This window comes from Uloborus diversus, chromosome 9, assembly GCF_026930045.1.
Source record: "Uloborus diversus isolate 005 chromosome 9, Udiv.v.3.1, whole genome shotgun sequence".
Classification (NCBI taxonomy): Eukaryota; Metazoa; Arthropoda; class Arachnida; order Araneae; family Uloboridae; genus Uloborus; species Uloborus diversus.
Genome location: NC_072739.1, coordinates 93,345,728 through 93,372,402, shown reverse-complemented (window position 1 = coordinate 93,372,402; position 26,675 = coordinate 93,345,728). Strand labels below are relative to the sequence as shown.

Here is a 26,675-nt window from a genome sequence, read left to right as displayed (position 1 = left end):
TTCATTAATTAGATATTAGTAAATCAATTGTTTTAAACAAGCCATACTTGTTGAATAAAATTACAGTGAAACCTGTGTAAGTTGACCACTCGCGGTGCAGTACTTTGGTGGTCAACTTAGACAGGTGGTCAACTTATAAAGGGCGGTAATATTTTTTTTTTGTCATTTCTTGCACCACGTATTCATTTTTTGAGGAATTCACCCTTACTCTTTCTGTTCAACTCACTTTCATTGTTTAAGATTATTGAAAGTGGAACAATAATTAAAAATACTATTCAAATAATTTTGTTAATTTTTCCTTGTTTTTAACTATATTAGACACTTTAGTTTTAGAAATTCCATATATGCCAGCTAATATTCTCTGGCTTTTTCCATTTTCAATTAATTTTAATATTTCATACTTTTTATTAATCTCAAGTTCAGCTAACTTTCTTTTTGAAGCCTTTTTATGTAAAACTTATAGCACAAAGAGCAACAAGCTCGACTCTCCCAATTTATAAATGCAAAATCAAAATATCCTATCTCTTAATCCCTTGCACCAGAAAAATTTAACTTTACTCATTAGCAAGCCCAGATCTGCCACCCGCAGTGCAAGAGGCCCGCGTCCTTAAAGGGGCTAACGGCTCTAGAAATTGAAGAAAAAATAGAAAAAAAAAATAGCACTAAGACTTATTCACTTTACTAAAAGACTTTACTTTACTATCTCAAATAGAACAACAAATGAAAAACAAGTTTGGAGAATAAAGAGCTGCATTAAGCTTTATTCTGCTGGTTTAGTTAGTAAAATGCTGTTCTATCATCAAAGTCTTAACAACATTCTTGGAAAGCTATGAAAATAATAATAATAATAAATAAATAAATAATAAAATAAAATAATTTGCTGAAGAAAGTTAAAAAAAAATAAATAAATAAATAAACCAAGTGGTCAATTTACAAAGGGTTTTTTACAATACTCCAAACCAAATTTGGCGAACATTAGTGGTCAAGATAGACAGGTGGTCAAGATAGAGAGGTGGTCAAGTTACAGAGGTTTTCCTTCATTATATGAGATAGGACTAATTCCGTTCCTGACAAAAACGGTCAACATAGACAGGTGGTCAACTTACAAGGGTGGTCAACTTTACAGGTTTTACTGTATTACCAAGTGTTTGCGATACCTTAAAATACTTCAGGGTAAATAATGTAAGTCTAATTCATGTCTAAGTGTTTTTTCAGAGAAAGTTGTGCACAAAATTCATCAAAATCGTAAATTTTGACTTGAGTTGAAAACTCGAAACTGAAGTCAAAACTTAAGTTGAAACTGTAAGTTTTGATGACTTGCATCCACTTCCACTTGTCTGCTTCAATATTCTCAAAACCAGCATTAAAAAATTTTGTACTTTTCTTTTCCCCCTCTCCCCCCCCCCACTTATGAGCCTTAATCACCGCCACTGGACAAAGGTGTTGAAAAAATAGGATGAACAGAAAAGTATTTTCATTCACGCGAATAACAGCATTTAAATTACCATTGTTGAAATTGAAATTGTCCGTGCACTTTTGTTGCCACTCGGTAAAACACAGAAAAAATTATATTATGCCTACGCTACTTGCAATATTGTAAACACTCAGCAATACTTCACGAAAAAGACTTGTTTCGAAAATGCTTGATTTTATGGTGTGGCTATGATAGGTTAAGTTGACCTTGACAATGTTAAGGGAACTCTTCGAAAAAAAAAAAAAAAAAGCTCATTTACTGGAGCGGATTTGCGTTGGAATACTTTTGAAAAAGTAACGAAAGTAATATAACTCCATTCCGAGCCCATTATTTTATTAGGAGCCCATTACGCTTCCCCAGGGGCGGAAAATTGGGGGGTAAAGAGGGGGCGGTCGCACCCCCAAAAGTTTTGTGCACAATGAAAGAAAATGGGTGAATTCAATTTATGTTAGTCGGAAATCAATGTTCATTAAAAAAAAATCTCGGCACATTCCCAGACTAGAAAAAGTGTTTTTCGTTATTTGGATGATGACTTAGAAATTTATGAAGTATTTTTCGGCCTTTTCAGAACATAGAAAACTGATGTTAATTTTGACTAAAGAAGACATTTCCTCATACAGGCTAAATATTTCATACTTGTGAGCCCAGTGTAACGATGGTATGTCCAATATGAGAGGCTCGTGCAAAGTGGTGTGGCTGCATGGTTTTCACAAGAAATATCCTTGATATTTTACATTAACTTTTACGCTCATTTTAAGTGAATATTTATTTAATGAGCGTTCATCGCTTTCTCTGCTAGAAATACGTTTGAGCTGCTCAATGCATTATATGCTTTCATAGAAACTTCTTAAAAATGCATGTGATTATTGAATAAAAAAAAACATATTAGCAAATACCTTTTATGGGGCTCTATAGTTATGCAATCTCCGAGTGACACAAGATGGTCTTCAAGAGTTAAAACCATAAACACGTTTCTCTATAACTTCAAAGCAGTGATTTGACGACTGAAAAAATTATTGCAAAACGACTCTTTCAATGGTGAAAAAGCTCATGCCCTTTAGCATGTATGACTGTAGTTTGAATTTTTATTAAATTTGTTTGTATTGAGGAAAGTTTTTGAAAAATGCTTTACTCTATCAAAACATCTTCAATCCGCTACCCTTAATTTTCGGACTATTCAAGCCACAGTTCAATCTGCAATTGATCTGTGCACCATACTACCATAGTTCAATCTACAACTGAAACTGAAAATACATTTTACGTAGATGTATATTTCAATCAATCGTGAAATGTTTCAAAAAAATTCTTCCTTCGAGCCAATTTTAAAAAGGCGAAAAAAAAAAAAAAAAAAAGTGACCCAAAATCCACATAATGATGTGAAGTCAAACATTGTTTTTTTAATATTTTGTATGAAGTAATAGATTTAGCTTCGAATGAAATTAACACAAGATTTGATGATAGTAATTTTTCTGTATGGTTGATTCTATATTATCTCTGGATTGGATTTTGAAAACGAAAAATAAAATGTTTCAATTATGGGTAAAATTTTTGGCATGAGGCAAAAAAATTACAAGCAATATACCAACTGACCGGTTATCACATCCAGAGATTGCAGCTTCATCCTTGTTATGGACTCATTAGTCTGGAATAGTGAATAACAGAGCTGGAGGCAGATGACATCTGATTGAAGCTGAGAGCGCCGGCGAGACTAGATTATTCAATGATGAAAAATTAAGCCCCTCACAATTTTTGAAGTTCCCTGTGTGACTTTGAAGAGCAAGATATAAAAAGTTTTTATACATAACTTTGTTACTTCAATTAATTTTTAACTATTCCAATCAGCTCAGCTAGTAGAGAAAGTTTTTTTTTATGTTTTAGGAGGTTAGAGAATTATTTTCGAAGCACAATGGGAAAAAAAGAAAAAAAAAAAAAACATTTCTATTTACCTCTACTGGCAAAACAGCACGACACTGGGCACTAATAGATTAATAATACGATTCCCAGCTCTTCCGAATTCCAAAAATCACGCATTGAAACTTTTCCGAAAGGTATAAAAACTTTAGTATCGAATTGTTTTGTATGATAACTTATTAGAAAGTGAATCAAAATTTTAATTGTTACTAAATACTAATTTTTATTCATATTAAAACGATTTTATGATCACTTTCTGTTAGCTAATGTGTGTTTGGGACCGCACTGTGGTAATACATATTTAAGAAACTCGACCCCCCCCCCCCAAATGAAATGCTGAAATGCCGCCCCTGCTCTTCCCCTATACCCAGTGGCGCACACAAGAAGAGGGTCCGGACAACTCCCATCGCCCTTGAAATTTTTCGATTGAAGATATAATCCTATGTATGCAGAGCGTAAAATGATTCCAAGAAAAGTAAACAATCTTACTACTAGTATATATGCGGAAGTTTGTCTGTATGGATGTATGGATGTTTGTTACTCTTTCACGCAAAAACTACTGATTGGATTTTGATGAAACTTTACAATAATATAGTTTATGCATCAGAATAACACATAGGGTAGTTTTCATCCCGTTATGGGGGGCAAAACCTCCCTAGGGGCGATAAAACTCAATTTTCGTATAAATTCTCTAATATGAGGATGAAAAAATACTTGCACATATTAATATTATGTGTCCATCGAAAGCTCTGATTTTTCTGCTGAAGATGGCACCTGTTCCAAATTTCTAAGTAGTATAAAAAACGAGTTATGAGCTTTTTAGTTCCATGTTCGAAGGCTTTCCTCAACACAATATAGTATTTAGGGTATCATCTCAACTCCCTCTGTCGATAGCGACAATTGTTGTATTGGTGACTACTTTTGCTTTTCGTCTAGCTGTTCAAGGCTTTTCTCAAGTTAAATTTTAAAGTAAGATTTTTTGCACAAGATAGGCAAATAATACACGAATTTGGTTGACTATTTTCCAGCTTTATGCAACTTTGAGGCAGTTAATGTTTTTTTTTTTAAATTTATTTGTGTTGACTGGGTGCTTGATCGACCAGCAGGAATATCGACAAACTTTTTCTGCGGAATCATTTCAATAGCTAAGGCATGTGTGGCAATTTTTTCAATTGTCGCTGTTTTTGAAGCTAAAAACCACGCGAATACTGTTTCTCGGTTTTCCCCATGTAACCAAAATATCGCCATTTCTTTAATATTTCTTTCTTTATATCATTTGTTAACATGTAAAATGATGCGCCTACTAAATTAATAAAATCCATAAACAGCACAAGTTTGCGCACAATTTCAAACACAACTGCCAAACTTTACTACTTATTTTGGAAACATTTCGGATAGCATCATTTCATGGTCACCAGAAGTATCTCAGCATTTGGCGACACTATCTCTTCGATAAAATTAGTAACACACAGTTTTACAAAGTAGGAAGGGGGAGACTTATCGAAGGGTATCCAAAAACGATTACTTCAAATTTCATTCCAAATAATGCATTTGGATTATTTTTACATTTTTACACAGCTTTAATTGCAAAAATAGATGATGAATTAGATTGCATTCGTTGAAGAAAATGAATTTAATTGCAAAAACACAAAATGACATTTTAAAAACTTATTTGATAGGCAGAGTTATGATAACGCGGTCGGGACGAGTGTTCAAAAATCTTATCGCTACAGCCATTACAAAATTTTGCATTAAAATGTAAAAACTTCGCCGAACTAATTTTGGTAAAAATATCATTAAATAGGGTATTGCAGTTAAAATTAATCCACCAAAAAAATTAGGGAAACAACATGTTCAAATAACATTAAAACTGACTATTAAAATGTAAATCAATCCCCCAAATCCCTTTTAAAACTCCAGACTCACCAGGCGAGTACGTTAGCGCATTGGCGAATTCTTAAAAATTTTAATGAAACTTTTAATTTTCTTTTTTCTTTTTTTGTGTGTGTGTTTTTAAGGATTAATGGTGCTAATTAGGATTTTGTGGAATTAATATCCTTATTTTAATAGCGACAATAGAGTATTGTTCTTTCTTTCTTTCTTTTTTTTAAATTTGTTTTTTATGCTATCGGACCTGTACTGATGAAGATTTTTGGAATTAATCATGAAGGAGATTTTCAGAAGGAGATGTTATTTGAAAACGCCGATATCACCATTCTAATAGAGACTTTAGGGAATATTTCTCTTTCCGAAATGAGAAGTTTTTGTACTATTGTTCTCATTTAAATGGAAACTGTTGTGCTTACTCTGATTTTAATGGTATTTTTATGCTGAACTTTTTTGGTATTTTAATCAGGACTGTTAACGTTGTTAAGAAACAGGTTCATTTCCTTCACGTGGGGGATTTTAAAGGTTTGATGTTCTCACTCTAAAGGGATATTATTAGAATCTGGATTTGTACTGAATGTTGACCCTATTTTGGGACGATTTCTCCGGTAAGAAGCTATACAATAATTTAGATAGCAGATGTAGCGCTGGACACCATTTGACGGGGATGGGGATTGTAAGGGAAGTGGTTGACTTTATTTAAGAATTGTTGACCTCACTCGAATTGGAATTTTTGAGAATTACCCAAACTAACTTCTTTACAACTCCTGAACGTTTTCCTGATTTATGTTGTGTGATTTTTTGGGTGTCTTCCGAGTTTCACCGACATTTCATTTACCCCTCCCCTCCTCCCTTGATTTTCAGTTTTCATCATATCTTTTGATACATTAAAGGGGGGAGGCCATTTTAAATGTTGGCGAAACTGGGTAGAAACCATTTTTTGGTAACTATTTGACCTCTCCCTGTGTTGACCATTAACTTGAATCGATTGAAAAAAAACTACATCAACGTGAGCGAAGCCGCGGGTAAAAGCTATTAATTTAATAAATGAAAAAAAAAAATTTATTTTCTCACTTTCTTCCCCTACAAAATCAAATTGTATAAGAACATAAAATGTTTCATTTTGACTGTGAGAAAAGTAAATACATGCATTCTTGTGCTTTCTGGTATTTTAACTAAGCATTTGTTATTAATAATTTATTTTATGTAAGAAAAAAATCAATAATTAAGTTTTTACTGCTTTTTTTTTTGCTCCCGACAATCGATAAAATCAAAAGATTTTTTTTTTTAAATTCTTGCGTGCGCCACTGCTTATTATACCCCATAAACGTTGTCAAGGTCAAAGTTTTCCTCTTAAATTATCAAAGCCACACTTAAGGAACCCTGATTTTTCTCGTTTCAATCGGTTTTTAATTAGATTCGTCCGAAGACGAATGCCAACAATCCTTAGATGGACTATAATTCAGCCTTCGTCAAACCGATGCGTCACGTGAAAGCGCGTTGCTTCATCGAACTGCAGAAACCCATTAAATAAATAAGAGATGACAGCCCAGGATTCCCAGTTGTGCAAAGAGGTTGGTGGGGCCCTGAATGATGAAGCAGCCCCAGAATAAAAAAGAAGCAGAAAAATCCAAATAAGAGTTAGTTAGAACACATGCATAATTACCTACATTGTTTTTGAATGAGAAGTTTGCCTAAAAGTACAAAAACTTTCATTTAAGTTAGTAGATGTGCTAATTGTGTTAATACTTTTATGCAAACTAAATCATCCCAAGGTTCTGTTATAACCTAAGTTATGTTAAGGTAATGGTAAATGCTAGAATATATGAAAACACAAACAATAGGAGAAGGAACATAAAACTGAATTCCAAAAAAAATGTCTTTAATATAAAATTTCAATACTGAAGACGTGAAACGGAGAAATAAAGTTAAAACAATTTTAACAAAAGACTATTTTCAAGCAATTCAGTAAATACTGGACTGGAACAGCATTTCTTCCAGTGTATGAGAACCCAGACGGCTGACTGCTTAGCACTTTTCAGACTTGGCTGGAAAAGATAATATTGCCCTTTTTCCAGTCAAGTCTGAAAAGTTCGGACGATGATACTTGAAACTGAAGATTTTTTCTTATTTTTCCAATTCTATTATTTTACATCCGTCGTATTTCTAACATTTTAGTCGCTTTTAGGCTGAAATAGTAGCAGCTACTTTTTCTATATTGGAAAAACTGCATCATCATCACCTAAAAACAGGATGTAGCATGCATGCTCCAACAAGAATTCATATTCTAATGTTGCTTTATTTTGATAAATTGAAACGGATTTTTAAAAATTAAATAAATATTTTCGAGTAAAATTGGATTCAATTGAGGCAGTGAGAAGCAAAGGGATGTACTCTCTGACCACGGATTGTATGGAAAGAAAAACATCCGTTTTACAGCCAGAAATGGACGAATCTATTATTTTTTACCGATGTCAGCTTTTGCGAAACAGAGTCTCATTCAAATGAGTGGAATACGCACATCAAATTTTTACTTTTCCCCCTTATTCACATAGATTCGTCTTATCTGGACGCTTGAAAGTTCCATGCAATCCGTGGTTGGACTATAAGTAGGCTTTATAAAGTATAGAGTAAAACACGTTTAAAGTTCATATTCTAGGTAGGCTTTCATTGAGTTTTTTTTTCTAAACCATGTTGCATAGCAGCACCAACCAGGGCTACTACAAGGACGGATACAAGGGAGGGGCGATGGGGGCGATCGCCCCTCCCTTGAGGGACCCTGCACCGGCAATTTTTCCGAATTGAAGTCCTAAGATGCAAGTGTAGGTCCATTTTAACGGCATTAAGGAAATGAATAGGGTTAGAATCAACCTTCCGACGATTTTAAACGATCCTTGCCGATATTAGAAAAAGAAGTTTGGAAGCCTTTCCCAGATATTTTACAATATTTAAGTCTTAAAGCGCATTTTAGATGATTTTCGCTGATGTTAAGGGGAGGGGGGGGGGGGTTCGAAACATTCCAAAAGAATTATTACGAAATTGAAGTTCTAAAACGCAATGTTGGAATACCTCTTTCAATAGAAAAAGCAAGGAGTAATTTCGAGACCTCTTTTGCTAAACCTTTATATTAAGTTGTTTTAGATAACTGTGACTATACCCCCCCCCCTCTCGAAGAATGAAGAATCATATACGTAATAAGAGGTCAGTTAAAAAATCAACCGCCCCCTCCTTGAAAACTTTCTGGATCCGCCCTTGGGCTACTAGTACCATATCTTGCTCCAATACAGAGGAGAGGCTGACCTACCATTTGTACTGGTTACCTCCATTTTTTTTTAATTTTGGCACTTACATCCCTTTGTTTCTCACTGCCTCATTTAAGCACAGGGTTGTAAAAAAATCATGATTTTTTCAGAAAAAAATTAATTAAATCAGATTTATTTTATTTCTTTCAATTGTATTACATATTTTTTGGAAAATGCGTGGAAAAGTTTGTTATAAGAAATAAGCTCTTTTAATATATGGAATATTCTACTCAAATAGATAGAATTTACACAAAATATTCTACTTAAATTTAAATACTTATTTCTATATTTAAACCAAAAGGCATTCTATTTTTTTTTTTCTTTTTTGTTGTTGGATAATTCAAACTTAATTAAAGGTAATTTTAAAGAACAAATTAAATATTTAATGTGATATTTTATTAAAAGGAAAAAAATAACAATTAATGCAACAGTTTTTAAAACCAAATGGATTCTGAGGATTTGTTTGTATAAAAACGTCAGTTTTGAGATGCTTTGTCTTAATGTTCTTTAAATTGTTACGAAGGCTAGAATGAACAAAACCAAAATATGAGAACTGTCTTTCTATTCCAGCAGATGAAGCTATGGCTGTTGTTATTTGGTGTATAAACTGGATTTCTGGTTCTGTGATGCTCTCTCTACCTCCCATTGCATAAAATGAACCCCAGTCATAATCAGTCATTGTTACATTTTTATGTGCCAATGCTGATTTTTGAAATAGGCCACTTTGTTTGGAAATTGGCAAATATCCACACTAATTGAAATTTCATTTCGATTTAATATGTTGGGGCTTAATAAAACTCCTGCACAATGGCATGCATAAATTGCTTGTTCATATCTTTCATGGTATTTTAGCTATTTGATTCTTATCCAACATTTTTTCTAAACTTTTACCAAAAATTTTCCATTGACACATGCATTTGGCAAAGGAACGGTCCTCCCTTTGAATTTTATTGATAGCATGAGCAATGGGTTTTAAAACTTCAATCATATGTTCTGCATTTCTTTTAATGTTTAAGTCCATTACTAATCTTCTGATATCAGAGCTTAATATCAAGTCCAAACTAAAAAAATGGTTTAAATCAATGATTTTTTCAAAAAAAAAAAAAAAAAAATCAACTGATTTAAATCAATGTGATTTTTTTCAAAAAAATCAACTGATATAAATCAATATGATTTTTTTTAAAGAAATCAACTGATTTAAATCATGCCAACCTTGATTGAGCAAAATATTTTCCTAAGAGAAAACGAAAATAAAATCAAGGGGAGGAAAAAAGGAAACAAGTGCAACAGAAATATTGCATTCCTTAAATGTTCAATTTCTACTCAAATTCTCAGTTTCTTACATAGCAAGTCCATATTAACCCAAACTCAATATACTCATTTAGTAATGTTATTACGCGCTTGTATATTTTCAACTCTTTGAAATAAACACAGCACAAATTTCTGTCAAATACAAATGAAATTTTAGAGCAATACAAGAACACCCTCTAAAAATTTCTAAAGAGATTTAGCTGAGACATAACAGATTTATTATATACAGAATAACCCTGATTTAACGATTGTCAAGGGAAACTGGAAAAAGTATGTATCATTAAATTTAAGAAATTGTTAAATCAGGTTTCGTTAACTCAAAGTTATACTGTAATTTAAAAAAACTGAAACAGACATCAAATTATACTTTCTTGTTATTTAAATAGCAATTTTTAAACATTTTCTATGCAAGTTTAGTGAATGATACTGGTATTGTATACCTGAGTTCAGAGAGTTTTTAGGGCCTCTCAAACCCATTATTTATACATTGAAAAACAGAAATACGTTTCAAAAAATTAGTGAAGCGTATTTTCATGCTTTGTGTTTCAAATAAACAATCATCATCGTGGAAAATGGGGAGAAATTTTTTGAATTTTTAAAGTATTACAAAATTTGAATGTTTTGTTATATTTTTTAGGCCAAAATGTCAAAACACACATTCTAAACAGAGTACTCTCTTCTTTCCCTGCCATCTTCCATTTCATCCTCTCAAAATGAGCTTTTCCTTTTTTTTTTTTTGTAATACAGTGACCTCTCACTTATACGCGACCAAAGGGGACAGCGAAATTTTCGCGCACAAGTGAGATTCGCGCAAAAATGAAACACCCCAAAAATAAACTTAAATGCAGTTAGTTATCAACAGTTATAGTAATACTAATAGTACACTACTGATACTAATGAATAAATACGCACATAATTTCCATTTATGGATTGTAATTTAATGAAAATGTAAAATTTGAAGTTGTACGTTTTGTCATTTTTTATACACTGTACAATATGTAAGCGGATTCCACAAAACTTGAAAACTGTCGCGTGTTCAGTGTCATAGTCTGAGGATACAAAAGATCCTCGATACGCTATGTTAATGCTTTCCGCTTAACCACGACTTTTAGGAACCTCAACCTTTTCGCATGTAACCCATTCTCCCCTCTCGATGTCAATCATCACAAGACTAACTGCACCCCAATTGCACACTTGGGCGAAAAAAATGCGTTCTTGGAAACATATTGAACATTGGAATAAAGGTGTGTAAAAGCATTCCAAGAGACATCAAGAAGGGTACAAATCTTCCGATAAGCAAAGCGTAGATAGGCGATTTAACTAAAACTTGAAAATTTTTTATCGCGCATAAGTGAAAGGTGCACTTTAGGTTTCGCGTATAAATGAACAAGAGTTAACATTGTTTTCCTATATCGCTGGCCGGGCCCGTGAGAAAAACGGGCATAAGTGAAAAACGCGTATAACAGAGGTCGCGTATAAGCGAGAGATCACTGTATATAGAATTGATCACTATTGTGGTCTTCAGTTTTCGTACATTTTACTCCCATAAAAAATAGCAAGGAGTACTTTCACACTTAGAAAAAATCCCCAGCTATTCTGGTTATTTTTTCTTTTTCTTTTTAAATTCATTTGAAGAAAATTAAGAAGTTGAAGGAACATGAAAAAATAAGCTTGCAGTTCCAAATTTGATATGGTCATTTGCTTTCTCTCTGATCCGGCACACAGTGGGGGCGAAAACGAGAAAAACCGCTTAAAAGGGGTTTTTTTTCTATAGTCAACCAATTGAGGATTCATATATTTGCACAGGCCTATATCTTGAGCAATCAGAACTGGAATTTTAGAGCCATTCGTCCACTACAAAGCTGAAGATAGACTTTAGACGGTGAATAACCATGAATGAAGGAAATTTAAACAAATTGCTTTTAAGCAATCTATGTATTTTTTTCTTATTAATGGCGGGTATATTTAATTTTTCTCGTGGCCGACAATAGTAAAACAACAACAACAACAAAAAAAAAGAATCGAATATTCAAACTGATAATTGGTTTTGATCAGCACCGAAAACTGAGGAATTCAAAATTATTTTTTTTCAAAACGCACTACAAAAAATGTCCTCTTAGAAATTAATATTAATTAGTCATCAATGGTCTGTATAAAGACCCAAAGACCCTGAAAAGGAATTAGCTGCGTAAACCTGCGAACTTTGAACCCAGAGCCGAAACAAATCGAGAAAAATCCATTATAACATGCCTGCGTAAACAAACAATCGAGAGAGGTTTAAAAACACTTTTAAGCGCTTTTTGGCGTTTTCACCCCACTGTGCGGCAGTACGGTACTTTTCCGCTAAAGGCACGTCACTTATTGCATTCTTCATTTTTGGGGGATTTCAATCGCTATTGCAAACTAAACATTTCGTAGTTTGCAACATTCAACAAATTCAATTCCTAAATTCTAGGGTTGCCATAAATTTGTAGCTATTGCCAATCTCTTTAAGCAATCATTCTTTTGTCGCCAGGGTAGAAAGTCAACAAATCTTCAAACCAATTGACGTACCCTCAACGGAAAAGTCTGTCATTATTATGAAGGAAAGAAAAATGATATCTCTTTTCAGCAGAAAAAAATATGAAAAAAATACAACAAATTAACAATTTTTTACTTAGTCTTTTATTATACAAAATTCTAAATTAGCTAAACATATACACAAAGATGTGTTTCAAAAGCGAACACACCATTAGTTTTAAAGTATGGGTATTTTTACAGTCACAGCTAAACCAAACATAAAAAAAGGGCACAAAATTTGTTCATTGACTGAACAATTCAGTGTACATAAAAACACATGCATAATTTAACAACTACATGAGGCACTTCTTTTTAAGACACAATAATCCACGATTTTGTTTGCATTTGATAAACATAAACTTCGGAGAAAAAGTCTTGAATCCAATATGGATAACATTATTTCATTGACCCTTACATATTAGGGCAATATAAGCACACAAAATATCCTAAGTATCGAATACTCATTCATTTTCTCTCTACTTTCATTTCTAAATCTAACATATAAGAACCCTGTTGTTTGAAGAGATCATTTAAATATAAACACTTGTAGGTTTTCTGCTAAAATTTTCCTTCAGAAGTTCAAACCACTTTATGTCAAATGGGATTTTCAACCTTACAAGCCATAGAGTTATAATGGTGCAATAAAGTGTTGAGTAGATGTAGGGTGCAAAAAAATGGAAAATGCTAATGTAAGAGCAATCATATTTTCAAGCATCACTGTTAGTTATTTGTGATGGGCATGATCAAGAACTTATGGTCATTCAGATCTCAGGAATCACGCACTGAATAGAGAGTGATTGATAGTCGAGATCTTTCCAAATCGAGAACTGGAAATACAATTGAGAACTCGAGATCTGATAATCGAGAACTCACGCTAATGGAGTTCTCAAGTGATTCGATTATGCCCATCACTATTAGTTATGCTAAAAATTTAAAGGCAGATTTAATTTTTTCCTCCAACTTTAAAAGGAAAAGAAAAAAAAAATCAGAAAAGAAATACCCTTCATAACAATCTCTACTAATTCAAATTGATTGCCAAAAATAAGGGCGAAACTAGTCTCTGAATGCTGTAACAAGAATAACAAGTAGTTCAGTACTTGCTTGCAACCTTTTTGAGTTTGAAAATGACTGTCAGAAAATAATGGTCCGCATTGTCTGACATAAAGTTTTAATTTAGGCAATGTATTTAGTTGAAAATCCCTTAGGAAATAAAATCCCTTTTTTTCAAAAAATTAAACAACTCAGCCTAATCTAACAAAAACACTATATAAGTAAATTTCAATAATATTAAAATAAAAGTTTAAACCAAACAAGATTACGAAAAAAATATATATTTAATGAGATAGAAAAAAAATTGAGGTTGAAATAAACTATGCTTTTTAATACCTAAAAGGGAAAAAACAAAGCAGTAATATTTTTGCATTACGCTACAAACGTTAAATCAAAATTGTTTTAAAAGTAAAAAAAAAAAAAAAAAAAAGAATTTTGGTACTTCATAGCTTCATACATTTACATTAAAATTGCCTAGCCAAGATGGCATATATTCAACTGATAGAGGAGAGTAAAGGAAACAATTTAATGATAAAATAAAAAAATTTCATGTCTTCACAATTGATTTTTTTTTTTTTTTTTTGAGTTTAAAGCCAAAAATACTTTAGTGAAGTTATTTAAAATTTGTAATATTTTGAATTTTACAATTTTGGTCATTCAGATACATCAGCATTATTTCATTTAAAAAAAAAAACGGAAATTAAAATACTCATTGAGTAGCATACATTGATTTTAGATATAGTGCAGCAATTCATTTTCGGATAACAAAATTTAAATTAAAAAAAATGATTATCAGTAAATTGAAAACATTTTTTACATCACACAACTTATGAATCAAATCATTAGAAAAAGAACCTGAACTACAGCAAAAAACTAAGCGTATAAAAAATGATCTAGTCAAACGATATGTATCACAAGAAACAAAAAGTGAGCAGGCATTTTCAAAATTATCACATATTTTTTGGTTAATTAAGCATTTATTAACTAGATCCTTAATATCATTAGAAAGACACTTTTTACACCGTACTTTTAATTTCATTCACATTTTCAAATTTATAAAAATATTAGTTTTATTTTTACATAAATTTATTTGGCAGCATAGTTTTTCAGCTCTTTTTTCTCAAAAAAGACACTCTTTATATGTGTTTAAATCTTTATGTTTACAAATTTTTTATCACAAATTATTGAACTTTCCTTTTATGTGAGTCACTGAAAACATCAAAAACTTATTCATAATAATACTTATGAATAGATTAATAGTATTTCATGCAGAAAAGAAAATTATACTTTTGTTCAAACCAAAGGACTCTAAATTTCCAGAAAAACTGTATCAAGACTCATCGACATACAATCAAATTAGTAGCAGTCTTATAAAATACTATACAGTCATACGACTATTACATCTAATCTACATATGTACACGTTTATATACAGCAGATATTTCACATGACTATAGTTATAAAACTTTAATATCATACTGTAAAAAACAGTAAATATTGGCTAAGCAATTTTTTATCTGTCAGCCAGCTGACTAAACAAACATTTAATAGGAAAATTAGAATCAGACTCATGTTCAAAAATATTAAAAATTAGAATACAAAAAAAAGGCTATTTAATACGACATTTAGTGATTGAAAAATAAAAATGTTAGAATTATATTCTGAAAACTAAATATGATCTTATCTGGAATACCTTTATCAATCAAAAACAGAAACTCAAAACTTTTGAAAAGAAAATATGATTTATTCTACGAAAAATTTGCTGTGGTCATTCTAGGATTGCTCAGAAGGAAGTTCCAGGTTTAGTTAATTTTACTAATTAATTTTAAATTTTGTTATTGATAATTTAAACAAACGCTACTCTAATTTCCACCAAGTGTTTTTTTTTTTTTTTTTGGGGGGGGGGGTTACAGGTTGGTAAATTTGCTAAAGCCAATAACATCCAGTTAAATTGAACAGAATATCAAACTTTTTTTTTTGACTCAAATCAGCCTTATAGTGTTTCTCCGGGCATTTTAAGGAGGGTACCCTTAACAAGTTAACATTTGATGCGCCTTGCCCTTTTTTTCTCCTTTGCCTTTCTCAATGCGCCTTCCTCCTCTATCCCTTCGAAGTTTGTGCAAAACTGATCACAAAAGCAGACTAAAGACTTATGAAAACAAACCTTGAACTATAACTCTCCTTTTTCTTATCTACAAGAATTTGATTTGAATATAAATCTGAATTTTCTAAAGCATAATTTGTGAAATTGAACATTAAGCAGCTGTTTATTAAAAAAAAAAAAACAGTAATTACTTTTGAAAAGTTCCTGGGGTTTTGTATGCATATATCATACAAAAGTAAAAAAAATCACCTTGTCCACTAGAAAATTGCCCTTTTATCTGAAAGCACCCTTTTTGGTCAAGGGGAAACACTACACTAGATTCATCAGCAATGGAAGTCTCATCAAAAGAATACAGCAAAATATTACTAATAATTTTGACAACAGATAAGAAGACAATAACTGAACATTATTAAAGCATGCAGGTTCCGCATACATATAATAGCAAATTCACTGATCGAGTAATGCAATGACGTCATCAACAATGAAATTCGTGCCATAGCATAATACTTTCTGGCAATGTTTGACATGCAGGGAAATGCTTTATTGTAACCAGGCTGAACTGGATCTGGTAACTTAACTGTTCTACTGGTAAGAATGAAGAAACAAAAAAGTTGTCAACAATTAACGCTATCTACTAGAGTTAAATGTTTATTCGCGGGAGTCAGGGTTAAAATTTCAACTATCAAAATATCACCTAACAGGCAATTTGCTTCATTCAACTGTAGAAGCAATTTTTACCTCTCATATCTTGATGGGCGATTTTCTAGTATACTAATAAAAAATTAAAAACTACCCAGTTTGCTGGTATTGGTGTCATGCATAGACGAAAATTTAATAAACTACCAGATTTTTATTTCATTAGTTCCATATTCAATTTTAAACAATTACTACCTTTGTATTAAAGTTAAACTGCTCTTACAAAATTAATTTTTCTTGTTCTGTGTTACTTGTATTATACATACGTATCACTCACACCCCTCACAATAGCGGCACATCTCAAACCGAAAAAAAAAAGCTATGAAGAAAATCAAGATTTTTTACACAGTGCTATTTTTAACTGAGTAGTTTATTAAAATACAGTTAAATCCTGTTACAACAAACTTCAAGTTATTGCAAATTTTGTTTGCAAATAAAATAAGAATTCAGCTGTGTAATTGGGATTCAAGCAATGCATTGGCAATTGAAACAGGGCTGAACATTTATTTCATTGAAACGGATATTTCTTTTGTTGTATAGGTATTTGCTGTAATGGGATTTTGCTACGATAAATGGCAAAGATGAAGATGTTTACTGGTTGATTTTTTAGTATAAATTATTAACTACTTAAAAGTTCGAAAATTTTTCTTTTCAATTATGAAATTTTAATGATGTATTGATTAGATCATTTATACAGCAAACAGCACTACACCACACAATGTTATAGAAATTAGCTTAAAGTTGGTGTTATGGCAAGGAAAAGCACGAAGATAAGTTTTTAAATAATTAAATGCTTTTCTTCAAATTTTTGAAGTTTTACACTACTGTTGCTAGCAAGAAATATATACACCTGTTTGTGTATGCATTAGCATTTAAAGCAATTTTGAAATAGAGCCAAAAATTTGGTCAAATGGAAAGTTAGGAAAGAATGAACCAAGAGAAAGACTTTAAATGCAGTGCATACAAACAGAAAAGAGACAAACAAAAGCTAAGACAGAAAAACACAATATGAAATACGCACTTACTAAATTTTACATGCTAAAATAGTATTGTTAAAAATTGTTGAATTTTCAAAAAAATAAAATTAATAAAGAAATCAATGTATGATATTTTTGTAACATGTACACTACAGTACAGTTCAATAGACTAGATGGACCATTATAGTTTCAGTTACATTTATTCAGTATCATGTAAAAAGGTCAATCATTTCAAATTTTCCTGAGGGGAAATGGGTCGATAACTCAAGGGAATATCTTACTGTTGCTCTGAGGTGACGATATATTTAAGGGTCAACACTAAAATACAAGATCAACTGACGAATGCAAACTTCAACCTATTCGAAAACCAGCTTTAAATCCTACTAATTAAATTACATAAAAAAGGTTATTTCTGTTATAGGAGGTACTGAATTGAACTTGACCAGGTCATTCAATGATAACTCACATCAAATTGTACATCCTACTCAATCAATTTTTCAGTATTTCAAAGTTAATTTCTTTAAAAAAAAAATTCTTTTTACTTAATATTTTGTTACGAAATCTCTGTTTAGAACTTTTAGAGAAGGGGTAGATAAATGAAGGATGCAGATTTTTTCTTCATTAACTTTGCTTGTAGACTAAGGATATTTTAGTAGTTGAGATTTTCTCATTATTATACTAAATTACAAGCAGAATTTCATTGAATTTGTAACACAGAACATTTGACTACAAACTCTAAAATTGACAAAAGCTTCAGTTATCGCAATATTTCCATGCAGAAGAAAAACATGCTGAAGTTACAAAAGTTCCAGTTAGATTCTCATGGTAATAAAATTGTTATAGTTAAGGCGATTTGTGGATAAACACACTGGACAGATTAATTTGTTGGTACCTTCAAATTTTAAATCTGAAGTACAATAACTATATTTGCTACTTTTTCGTAAAAGGTGGCCTTGGTAACTTGTTAATTTCTACATTGGCAAAAATCGAAAAATTGTGTTTAGTCACCACACTATGTTAGCTCCTCTTTTTTTAATCTTACATTTTAATGGAACTTTGAAGGTTTATTTACAACTTCATACATTTATTTTGCCAATTATTATAAAAGTTAATGGATCAATGAAAGATGTGTTTGCAAATTACTTAAATGAGATATTGCATGTTATTAAAAAGTTTTTCTTTTTTATTTTTTTGTTAGACTGATTATTTTACTTTTAATGACAAAATGTAGGTATTCCATACTTTTCCATTAAAGGTACTACTTTCTACCATGGTGACAATGGAAAATTGAAGTTAGCGATTTGCGACAACTGCAAGTATACCCTAGAATTGAATGTTGCAAACGCTGAAACTTTCTGTTTGCAAAAGCAATAAATAAATTAAAATTGTCAAAAATAAAAAAAATGTGCCATGAAAAAGTACCAATTATTTAGTGGATCAATATTTATTTGATGGAATTTTAAGTCTTGTTTGAGGTTCTGTTTTCAAGTCCATAAAAAACACAAATTATGTATGGTATTACTAAATAAGTAATTTTTATATAACTCTGCTCAAACATGGCAACAATAAATAAATGGAAAAATTTTGCCAATAAGAACACTGCTGTGATGTACCTAAAACCGGGGGGTGCCCCAAACTTAAATTTTTGAGAAGGGTAAAATTTTCAATTTACTGAATGAAACTCTGAACTTCAATGAATGGTAAAATATGAGCATGAACAATTGCTCATCCCTACATCTAATGAAGATATAATATAAAAAATACAAGTAATTGCAATACAGTGGAACCTGTTTATCTCAAACTTGCCTATCTTGAAAACCATCATATGAGGCAGTGGGATGCAAGTGGCAAAATTAAAAATTTGGAGATACCAGTACAAAGGCTAGGTGAGCCTCTCCTATCTCTTGGGGCAAGAGATAATACTAGTAGCCCTGGTAGGTGCCGTTATTCAGCATGATTTAGAAAATCTTTTCAATAAAAGCCTACCTAGGACCTTATCTTTAAACGCGTTTTACTTGAAACTTGAAAATGTCCACTTGCATCCCTTTGCTTCTCGCTGCCTCATATGTCAAATTCTTCCAATATCCCAGTATTTATGGCATAAATTCAAAGTTTTCCCCATGTTGATCTCGAATGAATTTTACCAAAACCCTCTTTATCTTGAATTCCAGCTGCATTGTCATTTTAATCCCTAGTCATATTTATGAACAGAAAAACTTGAAGAGATAAAGCATTTTTTAAAAATATTGGCAGTATTATAATCCTATGAGTCTGGTGTTGATATGCAGCATAAGAAAAATGTTGAATGAGTAAGATTTCAAGGAATTCTGTTAACTTGAAACTAAGGATGAGGGGGTATTGTATTGTTGAACAATAAAAAACCTTCATGAGTTTTACTTTCGAGTCATTGAGAAGTTGTTCTCTTGGTTTATGCTGTTCTAATGTTTAAATTGTTTTGATTGAGGATAAAGGGAAGATCTCAAAGTTTTGGTACGCTAATCATCGAAATATAATCCTCTCCTAAAAGATATGCTTAAATTTAGTATATAATCCAAATAAGTCAGAGAGCAAAAATGTTCAACAGTATAAATACAAAACAATGTGTTAAGTTTGACTTTGCTCTTAAATTGTTTATTTTTATAACTTTATCAAAACCTCTGTATCTCAAATTATTCTTCTGTTCTCCAAAGTTAGAGAGAGACAGGTTTGATTAAATGGCTGTACTGTCTCTAAATTACCAGACAAATTGAATAAGTAAGTTTTTTAGAAGTCACCAAACTGAAAAGAATACCAAAAAATTTTATTCCCTCATTTTTCAAATTTACCCTGCATTGCATATGCATACTACAAACTTAAATTTACTAGCATGAAAATTCAAATTTTATCATTGGTAATGCTTAATTAACATTACTCTGTTCAAATATGTTTTTCTTTTAACCACTAAATCTTACAGGTAGTTTTGTGCTTATGCAAACTTATACGTTATGTTCAAAAAAGCACGTTTGCACTCCCACCTTAAAAATATAAATATCTGTTCTGTAAAATATCCGTTCAGTGCTGTAGTAGGAGGGGAATGCGGAAAAAGCGGTCTATTTGGTACGTCACCAGAGCCTGATCATTCTGATATTGGACATGGGGTTCATTTGTATTTCAGCTCCTTCCCCCCAGAACCAAACTAAGAATTTTGAAGACCTGTGCACGAAATTCATTTTGTCCCTCCCCCCTTCCCCCATATTTCCGCTTATTCTGAAGCTATAAAATATTTCGATACTTGCGTATTAACACAACACAACCATGTTAAATTTGGTGGTAACTTCTTATCACAACGTTTTTAAAAGTAGAAGAGATACAGTATACGATAAATATATAAGAAGGGGTTACTTTGCCAGTTTACTGTAAATATCAAAGGCATTTATGATAAAACTTTTAATACTAAATACAGACTGAACTTGGAGTGGTTTTGAGATTTGCAAAGAGATCAATTTTTTAAGGGGAATTTTTATCAACAAATAGATTTTTTTCCTAGTCTTTGCTTTTGCAAAAATATCAATGACATCATTCTACTCTAGATTCTGAGTGAAATTATTATTTATTTTAACTAGCATGATAAATTAAGGAGATTTTGGGACCCCCTGAAATCTAAGAGCAACTGCAAAAATAAAGAAAATATATGTAAATTTAAAAAAAAATCTAAATTAAAAAAAATCTAATTAAAATCAAATTGAAGCTCGGGATCTCAAAAGCCTCATAATTTATTCTAAACATCATCCTGAAGCTTCCATTAACGTTAGGTTGTTAATATTGATATTGGTAAAATTTATGCTCTGAATGTCCACAATATCTATTACACATCCAGTTTTTACAACATTAAGAGATTAGGGCCTTTTATACACATACTGTAAACACATGCCTAATTTTAATTCTTCGTGTAGGCCTATGTCACTAACGAGCATGTTTCACTTTTTAAAACAAATTTCACTAGACTTCTTAAAATGATGTACCTCATTAGAATATTTTAACAATGCATTACATAAACATATTTATGTATGCTTGTTAATGCATTAAAAATCCGGAATAATCTTTGAATTAGTCCTCAAAAATCAGACTAATATTTAACATTTAACAACAAGTTAGTGAAAGAGGAAAATCAGGTTAATTAAGCAGCAAATAAACACTGTTCATTTAATAAATTCTTGGCACGGAAAATAACATAACTCGAAACATTAACATCATAAAAAGTATAAAAGCATTACTAAGGCCATGTCCTTGAAAAGTATGAATTTTAGAACAAAATAGAAACAAAAGATTTTTAACCAAACAATCAAAATGAAAACATTGTTGATAATTTAAAATAATTTAATTAAAATGGGACAAAAGCTGATATTAAACAAAATATTGAATTAAATTCTGAAAACAAGAATGAAATTTAATGTATTTTGTTATCTTAAGCACAAAAACTAATTGATAAATATAATTTTATTCATTTTTAATAAAGCACATTTCAATATAATATAAAGTGAGCTAAATTAAAATACATTAGATTACAAATAGAATTTAAATTTTAGAGGAATAAATTCAAATCTCCTTTTGTCTGATTATTGACATTCACATTTTATCACAATTTAAAATCAGAATCTAAAAACATGAACAATTCTGTTAAAATTATGAAGATTATTCTTAAAAATATTAAAATAACCTATGAAACTTTACAATCAGTACATTCTGCTAAAAAACAATAAAATTTATCAACTGTAAACAGGTTAATGTTCAATATAATTGATTAAATTAATAGGCTTAATTTAAAGTCAAACACAATAAATTTAAAATGTTAGGTAAAAATCTATTTAAGATTCAGCAAGAAGAATTTTATACATTTGTCTTTTAAATAAAATAGAATATTCCCAAATAAAGATTTTAATTTTAAAAAAAAAGCTCATTTTGTAAGTAAAATACTAACAATATTATAAAATTTATACTTAAAAAAATCTCTGGAATAGACTGATGGGAGCAATTTGGCGATAAGTGCAAGAAAATCATCCATTTGTAGAAAAAACTAGTAAATGTGAATCAAGAATTACGATTAAAACAAAATAAATTTAAGAATATTTCATTTGAACAAAACATGTAAAAAGCATAAATGCATTAAAGATTTAAAAGATCTAGTGGCAGTGTTAAATAGCTCACACGCCGAATAATGACCACAAAACAAATTAAAGTATGTTAAAGTTAATAGCATTTTACCTGCAATTGAGTCGACACAGGCAGGATGCTACCACAGATAACAAACTCTCATGTTAATTTAAAAGTCTTTTTTTATCCAATGATCACATAATTAAAGTTTCATTCCTAAGGAGAAATAAGATCAAGTAACAGAATTTCCAATTTGTGGTAATTTGCTATGAGAATTTAGGGTAGCACTCATATCATCCCCTATGGTAGTCACTACTGTCCGAGCTTTGGTACCGCCGATTGTGTTCATTTTTGCTATGATGCTAGTACGAGCGGAACCCACCGTTTGAAGCATGAGAGTTTTAGAACCAGTTTCACACACAGAATTTTCAGGAGCTTTGGGCAGCCTCCTGCGAAGCCACCCATGTCTCAACGCTGCCGGGGGTGTGATTCGTACACTAGGATCCCATTCTAAACACTGCTTTAGGAAGTCAATAAATAATATATCATCACAGCCTTTTAGAGCAGTTGACCATTCACGACTGCCTGGAGGTCCACGTAACTTTCCACGGCGAGATCGGCCACCATTCAGTACGATGGTTCCATCGGGCAGTGTACTTGAGGTGCAGTAGCGAGGATGACCTTTTGAGCTTATGAAAGTTTTGGCCCGCTTGGATTGCTCTAATAGTTTGGGAGGAGGCATGCCAATCAGCTCAACTATGCACGCCAACTGATCGGCTTCATCTTCGCCAGGGAGCAACGGATAACCCGTAAGAAGCTCGGCAAGTATGCACCCCAAACTCCACATATCGATGGCCATTCCATATTTACCGCCAAGAATTACCTCGGGTGCACGGTAAAACCTTGACTGAATGTAAGAATACACCCTCTGATTTTCGTAACAACTAGATCCGAAATCTATCACTTTAATCCCGCTGCGACCGGGCTGTTTCAACAGCACGTTCTCGGGTTTAAGATCACAGTGGATGACTTTGTTTCGATACAGAACATCTAAGCACTGGAGCAGAGAATGAGCAAATTTCCGCACCAGTTGTATATTAAAACCTTGAAATTTGTTTTTCTTAATCAATTCATACAAATTAATACTGAGAAGTTCAAACGTTATGCACATGTGGTTACGGAATGTAAAATGTTCCAGCATGTGAACTATATTCATTGTGTTATCTTTATCTTGCTTTCTTAAATGATCTAATATTCTTATTTCTTCTTGGGCTTGCCTGTGAAATCTTTTCTCGTTACGCACTATTTTGAGAGCAACATTTTGATGATTTTTGTGGTCATAAGCTTTGATTACTTGACCAAAGCTGCCTTTGCCAATGATTTTAATCATTTCATATCTGTATGCTATGTGGTCATGAGGTGTATGCATATAGGAACCTTGTTCATCATCATACCCGCTATTGTTGGGAGCTCCGATGACGCCCAATCGCTTTTTGGCGTTGGCCCCTAGGAAATACACTTGCTGATATGAAAATATTTCGTGGTGCTCGTAAGGAGTAAGCTTGTGCATATACAACTTCATTACCTGCTGCGGCGAGGCACCCAGACTCTTCGTAGGCTTTGAGTTTTTGTTGCTCAATTGATCGTTGCTGCCGTTTGAGTTAGGACAAACGTCTGGAAGTTGCGCCGAGTTATCCGTGACGCCATTTTGAAACACCCGACTAGCTTGTTTATATCGCGAAATCGAATCGTTTTTCTCCGAGCACAGGCTGGGGCCATTTTTACCGTTGATCTGTGGCAGAAAAGAATCGTTGCAGGGAGATATCGTAGTTCCATTGGTGATCAACGACTTTGTCCGCGACAAGGGCATGCTAGCATTCACCACTCGCATACAATAACGAGTCAAACTCCAGCGTTTTCACAATAAAAAGCGACACTTTTACATTTAAAGCGTTCTTTGGGCACACAAAACTTTTTACAGCTGACTCCGACAGCGTATAATGACATTGGTGAAACTTCTTCTCTTTCAAAACTGATAGAACACGCAAACACATACAACACAATGAGCTCAGACAGCCACTTCTCTTCAATGCGATCACTCGGGTCGCTGCTCTCAGAGGCAACTGACTGTTGCTACGCTCCGTTGTTACCCAGGCCTACGTCACTGCACGTCATGCGTCAACGACCAATAAGGGAAGAGTTTATTTCAATCGTCTACCAGAAAAGTGGCTTAATCAGCTGATCATAGAGTTGAAATTCTTTAAAGGAGAGCGTGAAGAAATTTAATTGGCAGGCACTGCTCAAGCGAAGACATGGAAATATCTCGTGAAATGTTTTTGTGGAAAATGCTAAGGAGCCACATTTTTTTAGTCATGTTTATGTCATTACCCTCTCTCAGACAGAGAACCAAAAACTGTTTCAAGAAAATTACGATGTCTTTTAGTTTTATTTTTTTATTTGTGGTATTTAAAGCATATGGTTAAATATCATTACAAAAACTTGCAAACAAATTTTAAAATAAAAATGGATAAAAATGGATTTGTTCAAACTAAGAGAAAGCTTTGGATTACAAACATAGGTGCCCAGACGTGTAATTTCAGAGGAGGTGCTGAACTATTTTTTAAGTTTAAAACTTTCATTTTTTGAATTTTTTTTCTCACTGTGTACCAAAATTTTTCCTTGTTACTTTATTCCGATGAGGGTTTTTCGGATCTGTCGTCCTCATCATAATGGGTATTTTTAGGTGTTGTCCTTATTATACTGTTGGACATTTTTTTAAAATAATTAGTGGCACTTAAGAGCATTATGCTTCCAACTAAAATGATCTGCTACCTAAAATATATTGTTACAATTCTGAAAGTAATTTCATTGCAGGATAAAATTATGGTTAAATTTTCAAGTAAAGGTATTTTAAAAAACTGTTATCATTAAATATGGCTTTCGTTGAAATGTTTTGATATTTATGTGCAAAATTTGCTTTAAAAATTAGAAATGCTAATATTTAGAGGGGGAGCTCGAGCCAACTCATAACGTGAAAAAAAATTGTACGCGGACGTTGTGTTCATACATTATCGATTTCCCTTCACTGGCGTTTAAAAGGACAAAATCCAAAAAAAAAAAAAAATATATATATATATATATATATATATATATATATATATATATATATATAAAATTTGGAATTTATTTTAAAAGCTTCATTTCATAAAAAAAAAAAAAAAAACATATAAAACACACAAAGGAAACATTTTCCAGAGCACACATGGATTTTTCACAGACAGGGGACGTTAGGCCCCCTGCGCACTGCCGCTCACCAAAACCCCGAAGATTGCTTCGTAATTTTATTTGGTACGAGAAGTTTTAGCTTCTGTTAATAAGAATCAGATTGAAACAATAAAAATCCCACGTAAAAAAATATTTTTAGTAAAGAGCTCATTAAATTTAGAAAAATATTAAAATCCCATCCCAACCTTCAGACTAGGCACGGATCTATAAATTTTGCCCCCCCCCCCCCCCAACAAAGTATGTAGAACCCCTTCCCAGAGGCCAGCAGTGCATATTTGCAATGTTAAAGTCTTAGTGCTACTCAAAAAAAAAAAAAAAATGTTTTCAACTTCTTGGGCCGTTGGGCCCCCTTTAAGGAGTCCCCCCCCCCCCCAGCACGACGGAGTCTGCGGATACGCAGATCCGGGCCTGGGTAGGTATGTGTGCGTGCTCGTACTTTACCGTTCGGTAAAATTCGGTGTCATCAGTAAACTGAAAATTTTCCTCCTCCCAAAAATATAAGTTCGGGGCTCACCTGCTGACGAAGACACATTGAAAAATATTTATTTTTAATTTTTTTGAGCAATCACAATTGCTTATTGCTTTCATTTGACTGTTTTGATGTACTATCATTTTATTTTCCCGCCAGCACCCTCTGCTGCATCACCGTCGACCGGCTCCTCACGATGCTGCTCGTATAGCGAAAACCGCCTCCAGGTTGCATCCATATCCTACACACATGCGCATACATACACAACTACACGCACACACACATACACACACATACACCTACACACACATACACAAACACATACACACACGCATACATACAGACACCTACACATACACACACACATATACACAACTACCCACACAGACACAAACACATATGCCTACACACACAAATAGATATACCCCGTCCCCACGCACACAAACACTCACTCATACACACTACTACCAACACTCATGCCTGCACACAGACACAAACACACATGCCTACACACACCTACG

At 32.5% G+C, this 26,675-nt stretch overlaps 1 protein-coding gene across 1 annotated transcript; it reads right to left on the bottom strand.

Annotated features, from left to right (window-relative positions):
- Nucleotides 1–22,108: 22,108 nt before the first annotated feature.
- On the bottom strand, nucleotides 22,109–24,462 carry LOC129229526 (dual specificity tyrosine-phosphorylation-regulated kinase 2-like). The gene has a single exon (XM_054863845.1). It carries the CDS (start codon nucleotides 24,289–24,291, stop codon nucleotides 22,633–22,635), a length of 1,659 nt encoding a protein of 552 aa, XP_054719820.1. The 5' UTR covers nucleotides 24,292–24,462; the 3' UTR covers nucleotides 22,109–22,632.
- Nucleotides 24,463–26,675: the final 2,213 nt, after the last annotated feature.

Excerpts from the sequence above, each read along its gene's own strand:
- LOC129229526 (XM_054863845.1), bottom strand. The coding sequence starts at position 24,291 with ATGCGAGTGGTGAATGCTAGCATGCCCTTGTCGCGGACAAAGTCGTTG.